We start from the raw sequence: 13076 nt of genomic DNA, 5'->3' as shown, positions 1-13076 counted from the left end.
TCCAGTGTGGATACAGATTTCTCCTTTGTTTTTCCAGACAGCCCAAAGGAATTCGCATTCTGTAAATACCCTCCATTAGTGCGGCTTGTGCAAACTGGTTGCAATCACTGTGGGCATGCTGGCAGACACCTGTCCTTTGATTCTGACTTTTTTGTGGCATCTCATCTTCAAGAAACAACTCCTAACGTGCTAGGATAGATGACAAATCCTTTGCCAGCTGAGAATTTTAGACATCTGAGGTGACTCGAAGCTCTGGCATGGCAAATTCTAATAGGTTCACATTTATAGAACTGTATGGGAATGACTCGGTTTCCACCGCTGATTCAAGGGGGTAAATGGTTCATGCAGACGGTTGCTACTCCTGTACATGCAGAGCGGGCCTGTCGGCCTTTAACAGTTTTCACAACTAATCGGCCTATCCAAATTCTCGTGCCCTTCTGCCTTCAACTGCCAAACCTCCCCAGCAACGGATTATTCAACCATGAAGCAGTGGAGATAAGAGCCAGACAACTGGCAAAAGTGAACATGTAGAATGGCACTTGCTCACATGGGCTCATGCCATACATCAATGCTACAAGGTGCGCACTGATATATGTGAATGTCTACTCCAGGGGTAATCAAACTGCGGCCCTCCAGATGTCCATGGACTACAATTCCCAGGAGCCCCTGCCAGCGAATGCTGGCAGGGGCTCCTGGGAATTGTAGTCCATGGACATCTGGAGGGCCGCAGTTTGATTACCCCTGGACTAGTCCCTTTTAAGGAGCAGAACAGAAAATTGTGGGAATGGGGACCTAGGAAGGGTGAATATTGGGGCTGTTCCCTAATGGCTGATCATGTGAACTGGCCCAAAGTTATTTATGTTTCCTATAGCAAGAATAGTCAACCTGTGGTCCTCCAGATGTTCATGGACCGCAATTCCCATGAGCCCCTGCCAGCAAACACTGGCAGGGGCTCATGGGAATTGTAGTCCATGAACATCTGGAGGACCACAGGTTGACTACTCCTATAGGATAGTGAATGTTTGAATATTTTGGGCCAGGCCTGTCAGTTAGTTAGCAAGCCGTTATTGCCTAATAAAGATGTGAACAAGCTAGCAAGGACAGGCTCCTGTTTGGGCAACTTTTAGGAAAAGCCATGATTTTAGGAAAACCCATGATTGCTGCTCCCAACTAAAGTATTCTTTCCTAGAGGTCAAATGCATGCCATCTGTAAACAAACAAACCAACAAAGCACTCCTTGATGAAGATGATCAACAGCCCTTTGGCTCTGAACAGTCACTCTACACAATTCCTGCAATTCCTGGATCATTTGAGCGGTACCATGGGCATAATCCACCTCCAGTGAGTCACTGCACAGGCTGTACCACACGGTGTTAGACGCCTTGGTATTGTGACACTACAGCAATCATTTGCAAGCAGGCTTTCCTGCGTGGGCAAGCCCACTGGGAAGAAGAATAAGAATAAGAATAAGAATAAGAATAAGAATAAGAATAAGAATAAGAAGAAGAAGAAGAAGAAGTCCATGGAAAAAGGAGACTCAAAGCGACTTACATTGGCCTTCCCTTCCTCTCCCCACAACAGACACCCTGTGAGGGAGGTGATGCTGAGAGAGCCCTGATATTACTGAAGAAGAAGAGTTGGTTCTTATATGCCGCTTTTCTCTACCCGAAGGAGGCTCAAAGCGGCTTATAATCGCCTTCCCTTTTCTCTCCCCTCAAAAGACACCCAGTGAGGTGGGTGAGGCTGAGAGAGCCCTGATATCACAGCTCGGTCAGCTTTATCAGTGCTGTGGTGAGCCCAAGGTCACAAAGCTGGCTGCATGTGGGGGAGTGCAGAATCGAACCCCGCATGCCAGATTAGAAGTCCACACAAGCAAATGGCTGTGACAGTGCAGTGGTTCCTCGACTTCAGGAAGGGACTCTGGCTCACTGTGTACTGGAGGGATCACCTCTCTGAGTATGCCCCCTCAAAACTGCTACGCTCTGCAAATTCCAGCTTACCAGTAGTTCCCGGCCCTAAGGAAGTGTGATTGGCCTCAACCCTGGCTCCAGCCTGGGGAAATGAGTTGCCAGTTGAGACTAGGGCCCTATCAGCTTTGATACAGTTCCAAAGGGCCTGCAAGGCCCTTCCACCAGGCATATGGTTGAGGCCAATATATAAGCACAACATGCCACCAGAAAGGCCCCCTCCTGCTCCTCTCCACCTCCCTTACCTTCTGAAAATGGACATAACATCACTACCAGCATCTTCTGATGTATATGGACAGAAAGGGGCATTCTATTGGGGTTCTGGCTTAAATTCTTAATTGCTGATTTGTAAATGTTTTTCTAGTTATTTGTAAATGTTTTTACTATTGTTAGCCGCCCCAAGTCTCTTACCAGGGAAGGGTGGATAATAAATCCAGATAATAATAGTGATAATTTGCTTTGCATGCAGGGGGTCCCAGGTTCAATCCCCGGCATCTCCACCTAAAAGGACCAGGTAGTTGGTGACATGAAAGAACCTAGAGAGCTGCGGCCAGTTTGAGTAACTAGCTTTGACTGTGATGGATCAATAGTCTGATTCAGTATAAGGCAGCTTCCTGCCTGGGACTGTCCCAAAAATGCACCCTCGCAATGCACTTTCCTGGGAGTGAGTCCCATGGAGTTGACTTGAGTGGAGTTCTGAGCAGCGGGGTCTGCTTAGCATGGCGCTGTAAATTCTGTGGAAACTCAAGAAAATTCCTCAGGACAACCAAGGCCCCACTGCTTTCTTCAGGATTTAGCCACATTTAAATTTAGGCCAACAGAGGTTTCAATCTTTAGCCAATGACCAGTGCTTTGAAGTTTCACAAAACCGACGAAGAGCAGTTCATCTCCCCATACCCTGGGCATTGCATTCATCTCCCTTCAGTTACAGTTCCCTTAATTCTACACTCTTTGACTAAGCACACTTGACCCAAGTTCCTCATGGAGACACAAGGGGGGGGGGGTCACTTCACACATTCGAGTTCCACACTTCTTGCAGTAATGCCAACTGGATTTGCATGTGCTAATAAGCCAGGGCAGGTCAACCATGTCAGAAGGTTTTACCACCTCACCTCAGATTAAACCTAGTTTTCAGACCTCCAGATGCCAGTCAACAAATGCAGAGTGATCCAGTGATGAACAGGCATGTGTGAACTACCCTGAATTTTCAGGCAGATGTGGATAGGGCTAATGGATTCGGGCGCATGTTGGTCCTCCTATGCACAGGACAGTACATTTTTGAAGGGCCCTTCCTATTCAAAATCAACTAAGTAGATCTAAAGAGGGGTCATTTCACACTGAAATGGTACCGTGCCTGTTTTGTAGATCCCCAAAACAATATAAAATAGTTTTTTTCTTTTCTTTAAGGAAAGGTAAACCTTTCAGCGGCCTCTCTAACCAAGAGGTGAATATGGAAAATACCACCATCTTTTATTGCATAAGTGTGCAGAGGAATCCCTACAGTTTAAAGAACTTAATTTTCTCATCCCTCCTCTTCTTCCCAGACCATGTATACTGGCTTTGGTGATTGTTGATCGTTCAACAATCGGGTATAGGGTGATATTCTGCAAGTGTTTTGATAGCAATTAAAGGGGGGGTGGGGAGAGAAACATAAAGTAAAAGCAGCGGCGGTCCAGAGCGCGTGTTCATTCCGAAAGTCTGTGACATCTGGTGGTGGTGACAGCGGTAATACGTTAGGAGAAAAAAAGTGTGTCGGTCCCGAAAAGGTGCACACCATAAATACTTTTTAAAAGGACGCGGGGTGGAAAACACTGCCCAACCTTGTGGCATCTGGAGGTGGGGGGCTTATGATCTCCCAGCTGAAGGAGATAACTTTGCCCGTGCCGGAAGGCCAACCTCAGATGGGAAGGAGAAGAGTGGCACGGCACTTCCTGCTTTTGTGGTGGGCGGGGCAACCCCCCGCGCCCCTCTTTTGTGCTAACGCTGTCAAAGCGGGATTCAGCCCTGCTGAATTCGCTGGAGTTAAAAGAGACCCAGCTCTTGGTACTTCCATTTTTCTCTTTTCTTTTCACAAGGTAGCATTTTTTTTCTTCTTCAGACCAGCATGTGCCTCCGGCGGTGCAATGCCAAGTGATCCGAACGGGAAAAGCTGCGGTCACAGTCTGCACACTTGAACGGCTTGACTCCCGTGTGTTTACGGTAGTGCCTCGTTAGTTCATCGGAACGGGCGAACTTCCATGCGCATCCTTCCCACGTACACTTGTATGGTTTTTCTCCTAGGAGACAGAAAAGGAAGGGGGGGGGATGACAAAAACAGGAACGTCATATTGGATTTGGAGGACTTGAGTGACCTTCAGTAATGGCTGCCCAAGGCAACAGGAAACCACCAAAAGAACAAAGCTCCTGAGGACTTACAGCACTCGGGCGCTGTTCACACATGGAATGCATGCACATCCCGCATGTAGGCATACAATCTTTTTGTACCAGGCACAGATTCCTGACGCCAAACCAAATTGTGTCAAGTTATTCGCTGCTCTGAGGAAGACACTTCCTGCCTTCTGCCAGTGTGGTTAGTAGTAGTTAAAGTCCATCGGACTCTAATCTGGAGAACCTGGTTTGATTCCCCGCCCCCTCCACATGCAGCCCACTGGGTGACCTTGGGCCAGTCCAAGCTTTCTTAGGGCTGTTCCCGCAGAACTGTTCTCTCAGTGCTCTCTCAACCCCCACCAACCTCACAGGGTGTTTGTTGTGGGGAGAGGAAGGGAAAGGTGTTTGCAAGCTGGTTTAGAACTCCTTTGGGGAGTGAAAAGCGGGGTATAAATATCCCAGCTCTTCTTCTTTTCTGTCCAACGGAAACTAAGTGTGACAAAAACAACAAAACCAAACCACAGTGGTTTCTATCATTAGCATTTTCCAGTTCAGGCAACAGAATAAAATAATTGGTTTAGAGCAGGGGTAGTCAACCTGTGGTTTGCTGGCAGGGGCTCATGGGGATTGTAGTCCATGGACATCTGGAGGACCACAGGTTGACTACCCCTGGTTTAGAGTACATCAGGTTTTGAGAACCCACCATAGTTTGAGTTAACAGTGAAGGCAAAGACCCTGGCGTTTGTGTGGGTGTGTAAGTGTATGTGTACGTTTGAGTTCTCCCTCGTAATGGCAAATGGGAGCAGATGGTGGAAAGAGTTTTATTCATGTCTGGAAGGACATGCCGTCGGGTCCAAGGAATTTGGCAGCTGACAAGAGAATGGGCAGATGGTTGGCAGCCACTCCAAAATGCACCGTTTCTGACTCTTGCCACAAGCAGCTGCCTGGTAATGCCCTACAACTGTACCAATGTTTCACATCTGACTTGGCACAGTCCCCTCCCCAGAAACGGATTGGTGGCAGATCTCTGGAAGGGTGGGTGTGCATCAGTACTTCAATAAGAACTATTGAACAAACGACCCCTGGTTAATTAAACCCCTGGTAAATGAAATTTTAAAGGGAAAAATACTTAAAAGTGTTGAATGTATTGATTTAGAATATTTATAAACTGCCTCTCCAGACAATTGCTTTAGGCAGCTTCGAGAAAAGATACTAGAAAATGATTATACTATATCCATTAGGAAAAAAACCCACCAAAACACAACCACAAGAAACAAAGCCATTAAAAAACGAGGCCTAAGATACAAAGCCAAAGAACCCCTCCCCGCTAAAACACAACCTTGAGAGACAAAGCCGTTAAAGAACAAACTATAAGAAACAAAACCAATAATAAAACACAAAATAAGAAACAAAGCCATTAAAATGCAACCATAAGAAACACAAGCCATAAGAAACAAAGCCAATGAAACACAATGATAAGAAACAGGTCAATGTCATTAAAACAAGCCAAGGCATAACAGGGTAAAATACATATTGAACAGCCCAGAATGATACAGATAAACGATTCCTAGCCTAGAAGCCTACCATAAAACTTTTAAAAGATTTTTTTTAACCTTGTCATTAAATGACTGAGTAAAAGCCTATGTCATTAGAAGGGAAGATATTACGGCTAAAGCTCACTTACTTTGGACACATCATGCGATCAAACTCGCTAGAAAAATCATTTATGCTTGGCATGGTCAGTGGCAAAAGGAAACGTCGTCGCCAAAGAATCTGCTGGCTCGACACGATCAAAGCCAATACAGGGATGACCATGAACCAACGAAAGCCATGAATACAGGGATGACCATGAACCAACGAAAGCCATGAATACAGGGATGACCATGAACCAACGAAAAGAAGCAGTCAGAGACTGCTGCACATGGTGAAGACTTTCCTATAGAATCGCCGAGGGTCGGACATAACTGAACGGATGACATCATCATCATCATCATCATCATCATCATCATCAAAAGCCTGACATCTAGAAGTAGGGTAGCGGCCAGGTGCTACCACCCCAAAAAGCTCTCTCTCGTTATTACCACATCCCCTCTGAAGGCACAGCAGGGCTCCAGGAGGGGAACTTAATTGGAAATCTGGACAATATAGTAGAGATATTCAAGTAGCAGGGCCCTGAACCATTTAGGCCTTTCTTTGTAAAAACCAATGCTTTAAATTTGGGCCAGAGGCAGCCATGGTGGATCCCGCAGCACAGGAATTATACAATCACTGTATCCAGCCTTCGAGAACTACCAGACTGCTGCATTTTTGTACCAACTGAAATTCTGAATGTTTTCTGCTGGCAGCAGCACCTAAAGCATATTACAGTGATTAAACCCTGAAATCATGCTTTTCAAGGAAGGGAGGCCTATCAGCTGATGATGGCAGAAGATGCTACTTGCTACAGAGGAAGCCCACTGGTTGGTTTTCAACTCAGGAAAATGCCCAGTGCCCACCAAGCAGTTACCAAGCTTGGTGAGAGTGGGGAACAGCCTCACGTCATCGCCTATAGAAGAATGTGGCCATGACCTTCTGGAACAAAATGGCTGCTGTAACTGGCAAGAAGAGACAGTAGAGAGCTCCATGGCTGCCCCAGCAAGGGGGCTTCTGGGCAAGTGAGAAGCAGAGGTGGTTTGCCAGCTTGGTGTAGTGATTAAGAACGGCAGCTTCTCTTCTGGAAAGCCAGGTTTGATTTACCACTCCTCCACATGTAGCCAGCTGGGTGACCTAGGGCTAGCTGTAGTCCTGTTAGTGCTGGTGGTATCCCATCCAAGTACTGACCCTGCTAACTTCTGAGATCTGACAAGACTGGGCTATGCCATTCTAGTTGTCTTCAGTCCCGTCTGTTCTCTTCCAGCCTCAATCAGGATGCAGGTTTGTTTCTCAGGGAGGAGTTTGTTAGAGATGGACTGTACATTCCCGGTGTTTATTTCCTTGGGTTGTCAGCATGTAGCATCCCTGCTAGTGAAGGCTTGCCTGATCTCTCCAGAAGGAAAGTTTGGAAGCAAAGCAGGACCAGCACTTGAACTGAGAACCACCAAGGAGGACTGGGGTTCCTATGCAGAGGAAGCCAATCTCTCACCTTGAAAACCCCTTGAGGCAGAACTTCATGGGATCGCCATCAGTCAGCTGTGGCTGAACAGCATGCTTTACATTCATTATCAGCATAACAAAGGATTATAATAAGAGCTCTGTTTGTGCAGACTAAGCCCCATCCACTGCAGCAATCCTCCCTCAAAAAATCACAAAGACAATAACTCTCCACTGTTTACCTCCCATCCACTGGAATTCAGAGAAATGCTAATTCGAAACATGGAGGTTCCACTTCACTAACATGCTTGACAGCTATGGGTTGGGAAATACCTGGAGACTTTGGGGGTGGAGCCAAGAGTGGGCGGGATTTAGGGTGGGGAGTATAATGCTATGGAGTCCACTCTCCAAAGCAGCCATTTTCTTGAGGGGAATTAATATTTGTCACTTAAAATGAGCTATAATTCCAGGGGATCCCCAGGTCCCACCTGGAGGCTGGTATCCCCCCCCTCCCTGAATTTGACTGCTCTTCTTTCAAAGCCAGGTTAGCAGCTGTATCCATATCTAGCGGGAGAGGATACCACAGGTGAATTATGCTTTGCATGAAGAAGTACCTTCTTTTGTCTATCCTGAACAGACTGGTCATAAATTTCATGGGATTAGCCCTACGCTATTCAGAGACAGCCCAAGAACATCTTGGTGAAAGGGAGTGACCTAAATAAACTGATAATTTACTGTCTTTTAATGGTACCCTAAAACCTGCCAACTCCCTCAGGGCTAGAGTGGTTCTCCCAGGAGCTGATGCTGGAGGACATGGGGGTTGTCTCATGTTGTTATTTATGGATTACGAAAAGCCAATCCCATATTTTTCCTAACATGCAACATGTAAAGCAATGTAACACGGAGGTGTCCCAGGAGGTATCCAATCAAGGCCCTGACCAGATTGGGAACTGTTTATTTCAGCAAAGTCAGCTTCATTGCATCCCATTGGTGCAGAATGTGGGAATGGGGTTGCCTGGGTTGTGACAAGGACCAAATGGAGGGCACATATGTTATTGGTCCTCAAGCAGTTGCATTGACTTCCAGTAGAGCTTTGGATCAGGTTCAAGATGTTGGTACTAACCTTCAGAGCCCTACGTAGTCTGTACATCTGAAGGATTGCCTCTCCCAATGTTCCCCTGTAGGCATCCTACGTAAACATATTGGTATTCCTTGGTCCCAAAGTCATCTGCCTGGCCTGGACCAGGGCCAGAGCCGTTTTGGTCCTGGTTCCAACCTGGTGGAACAAGCTGCCACCTGAGACTATGGTCCGGATGGAACTATTACAACTCTCCAGGGCCTGTAGGGAGACGCTCTTCTACCAGGCCTACTGTTGAGGCCAGGGCGATCTACTGAAGGGTCTCCCTCAAACCTCACAGTTCTTTCCTAATCCTTTCTTCCATGCCGCTCAAGTTCTTGCCATATCCAACAGGTGGCGAAAGAAGCACGCAAGTCTCACAAATTGAAAAGTAAAGTCTGTGTGTTCTGTAATGCAATGGGCGCTAGCTCATGGTTTGGTGTGGGTTTAGTGCCTCACTTGGAAGCTGGCAACCCTAAGAGAAGGTCTCTCTGTGCACAACAGTCCTGACCCAGGTCAGGTTCAAGCACACCAATGAAGTGTGGAATTCCAGAACATGAACCTACAGTTATCTGGCAACCTTACCTCCTCTCTGCAATGTTTTCTTGGCCTGAAATAGGACAGGGGGTGCTAGGTGGCTGGTTGGGTAGCTGTGGAGGCATTATACTTTTTTGAGGCCCCACTTCCAAATCTCAAGGAATATTTCCAGACCAGGACAGCCAACTTCCAGCGGGGAGGCACTGGCAACCAGGGGGCAAGCTATAATAAACCACCATTTGCAGCTTTGACTCTGACCCAAAGGTGACCTTAGCCATTTCAAACAGTTATTTTTAATATAAATATTAAACATTTCCCCCAAACATCCCCTGAACATGCCTACATGCTGAACTCTGCATTAATTACTGTTGTTAAATGATTTTTACCACACCCTGATTTCCTCCAGAATGATACAACAAAACAAAGATCATGCCTTCAAACATGACCTTGAATCTCTGGCGAAGTATAATCAAGGCGCACAGCCTCTTAAAGTGCCACATTAATTTCCAATTGCATTTGGCTTCTGAGTGGGATGAAGCTACTTAGCCAGTAGCTGTACCGAAGATTAACTGTATTGTGGGGTGTGCCCCAAATACACACTGTTTGGACAATAAGTGTCTTTTTGATTGTGAATATAACCTTTATTTACCTAACGTCCCAGAAGTCATGCAAACAGGGAGCTGAAATTCTGTCTGTAAAGAGTGGGGCAAAAAGATATCATTATCTTTGTTGTTGGGTGGTGAACTTCGAGCATTGGAGAAGAACAAAGTTTGATCCAATTGCGCCTTTAAGACCCCTAAAATTTAATTCTAGCTATAAGCGTTTGCATGCATGTACACTTCATCCAATGCACACACAGGAAAGCTTATACCCAGAACGAAACTTAGTTGGTCTTAAAGGTGCCGCTGTCCAAAGGGAAAAGAATCATGCCTTTGCGTGTGGAGGAACTGAAGTTCCTCAGGGGTCTCTTCTCATTCTGGGCCAATGGTGAATTCTAAGAAAAGGCCAAGTGACAGCTCCTTCTTATGCCTGCCTCATCCGTTTCAGAAACTGGGGTACTGCCTGTGTGGGAAGGAGCTCCTCTCACAGGGCCTAGGCTTTCTCACTTCCTTCTTTGGAGGAAGCAGCTCACTTGTCACCATAACGTATGAAGGAACTCCCACCAGTAGCACTAGATAAGCATCCATCCACGAGTGAGAGGACAGGAAAATATCTAAGATTCCATCAAGGAGGCTCTCCCCAGGGTATAAGGAGAGCCAGGTTGGTGTAGTGGTTAAGAGCGGGGATCTCTAATCCAAAGAGCACAGTTTGATCCCCAGCTCCTCTGCATGCAGCCAGCAAGGTGACCTTGGGCTCGTCACAGTCCTGATAGTGCTGTTCTTACAGAGCAGTCCTGCCAGAGCTCCCTCTGACCCACCTACCTCGCAGGGTATCTGTTGTGGGAAGAGGAAGGGCAGGTGATTGTGAGCCACTCAGCAGGAAACTCTCCAAAGCAGGCTTTCTCAACCAGGGTTTCACAAAACCCTGGGGTTTCTTGATGGCCCTGGAAGGACTTCCTGAATGGGTGGGAGTTAATTCATTTTTATATATATATATTTTAAAGCTGTTAAACATTTATCAGGTGATATTACCATATATGATCATGTTGACTTGCCCCTCCCTCCCAAAATGGCCAATGATGGGCCTGGAGGGTGTTGGAAGGGGAGGGCCCCCGAGTGGGCATGTCCACAGCTCTGCTTCCCAACCGTATTCTGCATGACTGTGACATTTCTGGGGTTTCTTGAAGCCTGAAGAATGTTTTAGGGTTTTCTCAATGGTAAAAAGGTTAAGAAAGGCTGCTCCAAAGAAATACCCCCTTCCAGCTCCCCCCCCCCCCCCCCATCTAGGTGCTTCTTTAGTGATTGAATGACTGGTTTCCTCCCAGCCTAACTGAGTTAACTCCCACCTGTTTGGGAAACCCTTCCAGGGCTGTCAAGAAATTAACTCCTGGTTGAGAAAGCCTGGTGTAGAGGCTAAAAGTGGCGGATTCTCATCTGGAAACTTGGCTTGATTTGTTGCTCCTCAATATACAGCCAGCTGGATGACCTTGGGCCAATCCCAGTTCTTTCAGAGCTCTCTCAGTCTCACCTTCCTCACAGGGTATCTGCTTGGGGGAAAGGTAGGTGATTGCAAGCCACGTTGAGACTCCACGTTGAGACTTCAGTTTCAGTCTTAGTAACTCAACAGGAAGCCAAGTGAAGTCTCAGTGGTTGCACCACGGTCCTTTGCAAATCGCTGGCTTGCTGGACGTCCAGGTCTCCATGGGAGTGCAAGCAGGAAACATACTACTGCTTGCATCTGCACACTGTTTCATAGTTATGGCTAAAGCCTAGAGCTAAGGACTCCTGGTTCCCAGCACCATCTCTAAAGACTGTATCTTGAGTCACTCCGTTATCATTTGACTGACTGTGCAATTCTGAGCAGAACGACACCCTTGACTTCAACAGGCTCAGAAGGGTGTAACCCTGCTCAGTAAGTGAGTAAACATTAAGCACGAGGCCCCAGTGAATAGACTAACTCATCATAGCTGCTTGGGAAAGTGATCTGGGGTTTTGCATCTCACCATGATAGCAAGATATGCAAATCTCTCTCGAGCGCATACACATTGGGCAAGCACGTGGGAACGAGAAGTTCTAGGAACTGACTGGCATCCTCTTTCGGAACGGCTGGGCAAAGCCCCAGGAGTTTCAGCTCTGGGTTCTTTTCCTGGTTCTAAGCCTGACTTGTCATGACCGTGGGCACTTTGTAAAACGACATGTAATAAATCAGGAAAAGGAGGGAGGAATGCTCCCTCACCTGCTGTTCTTCCAACAGGTAGGCAGTGACTCCTACCTTTGGGGAAACAGACCGATCCAATGGCAATACAATAAATATATTCATAAAAGAAAGAAAAGTGTCCTTTTTTGAAGTTTTTCTTATTTCTTTATTCTGTAGGACTTCTGTCAAAACGGAATCCAGGTAATATCCATTTTCAGTGAGATTCTTTCATCAGTGACGTCCTCTGAGTCTTCAGTATATTTATCAATTTTATAAGTATTGAGAATTTAAAGCTTATATATAATAATAATATAGTACTGGCCACAGCAGGGGTAGTCAAACTGCGGCCCTCCAGATGTCCATGGACTACAATTCCCAGGAGCCCCTGCCAGCGAATGCTGGCAGGGGGCTCCTGGGAATTGTAGTCCATGGACATCTGGAGGGCCGCAGTTCGACTATCCCTGGGCCGCAGGCTCACATAGGTATGGGGATACCGGTCTGTATTGACACGTTACCCTGTGTCAATACACGTGTCAATACAGACCGGTATCCCTATACTTATGTGGGCCTGTGGCCAGTATTATATTATTATTACATATATAAGGTTTAAATTTTCAATACTTATAAAATTGATAAATATATTGAAGACTCAGAGGACTTGCCACTGATGAAAGAATCTCACTGAAAACAGGTATTATGTAGATTCTGTTTTGACAGAAGTCCTACAGAATAAAGAAAAACTACAAAAAAAGGACACTTTTATCTCTTTTATGAATATATTTATTGTATTGCCATTGGATAGGTCTGTTTCTCTCTGTTTGGTTTAATTATTAGACTGTCCCTCTTATACTCCTACCTTTGGGGCCAGGTTTCTTTCTGATCCTCCAGGATGAAGACACAAATCCCAAATATGGCACCCTTACCAACCCCGGGGCTCAGAGTAACTGGCCAGATGGTTTGTGGGCCCACACGGCTGCTCTAGCATGCTTGTTCATCTAATAATGAGTTTATTTACTGTTAATAATTTTTAATGATTTATTTAGTTTTAAACACTGACATTCAGAAAAATGCAGGCCTTTGTCTTGAGAAATTTACAGTCTAAATTAAGACCAATGAAGAGAAAATAGGGAAAGGAGAAACAATGAAGAACAGCTGTTTTTTTTTTTTTTTTTTGTATCATGCTTGTCTCAAAGTGTATGTATCTCTATGGGAAAACATGGTCC

General features: G+C 46.0%; 1 protein-coding gene across 6 annotated transcripts in view; it reads right to left on the bottom strand.

The window, feature by feature from the left end:
* Positions 1 to 712: 712 nt before the first annotated feature.
* Positions 713 to 13076, bottom strand: part of KLF12 (KLF transcription factor 12) — a 272157-nt gene continuing 259793 nt past the window's right edge. For all 6 annotated transcript variants that reach the window (XM_077343985.1, XM_077343987.1, XM_077343986.1 and 3 more), the window contains one exon: positions 713 to 4243. In XM_077343985.1, coding sequence (XP_077200100.1) covers positions 4062 to 4243 — 182 coding nt within the window. In that variant the 3' untranslated portion in view covers positions 713 to 4061. The remainder of the gene's footprint in view (positions 4244 to 13076) is intronic.

Source organism: Paroedura picta, chromosome 6 (genome assembly GCF_049243985.1).
Source record: "Paroedura picta isolate Pp20150507F chromosome 6, Ppicta_v3.0, whole genome shotgun sequence".
Taxonomy (NCBI): Eukaryota; Metazoa; Chordata; class Lepidosauria; order Squamata; family Gekkonidae; genus Paroedura; species Paroedura picta.
This window is presented reverse-complemented; position numbering and strand designations above follow the sequence as displayed.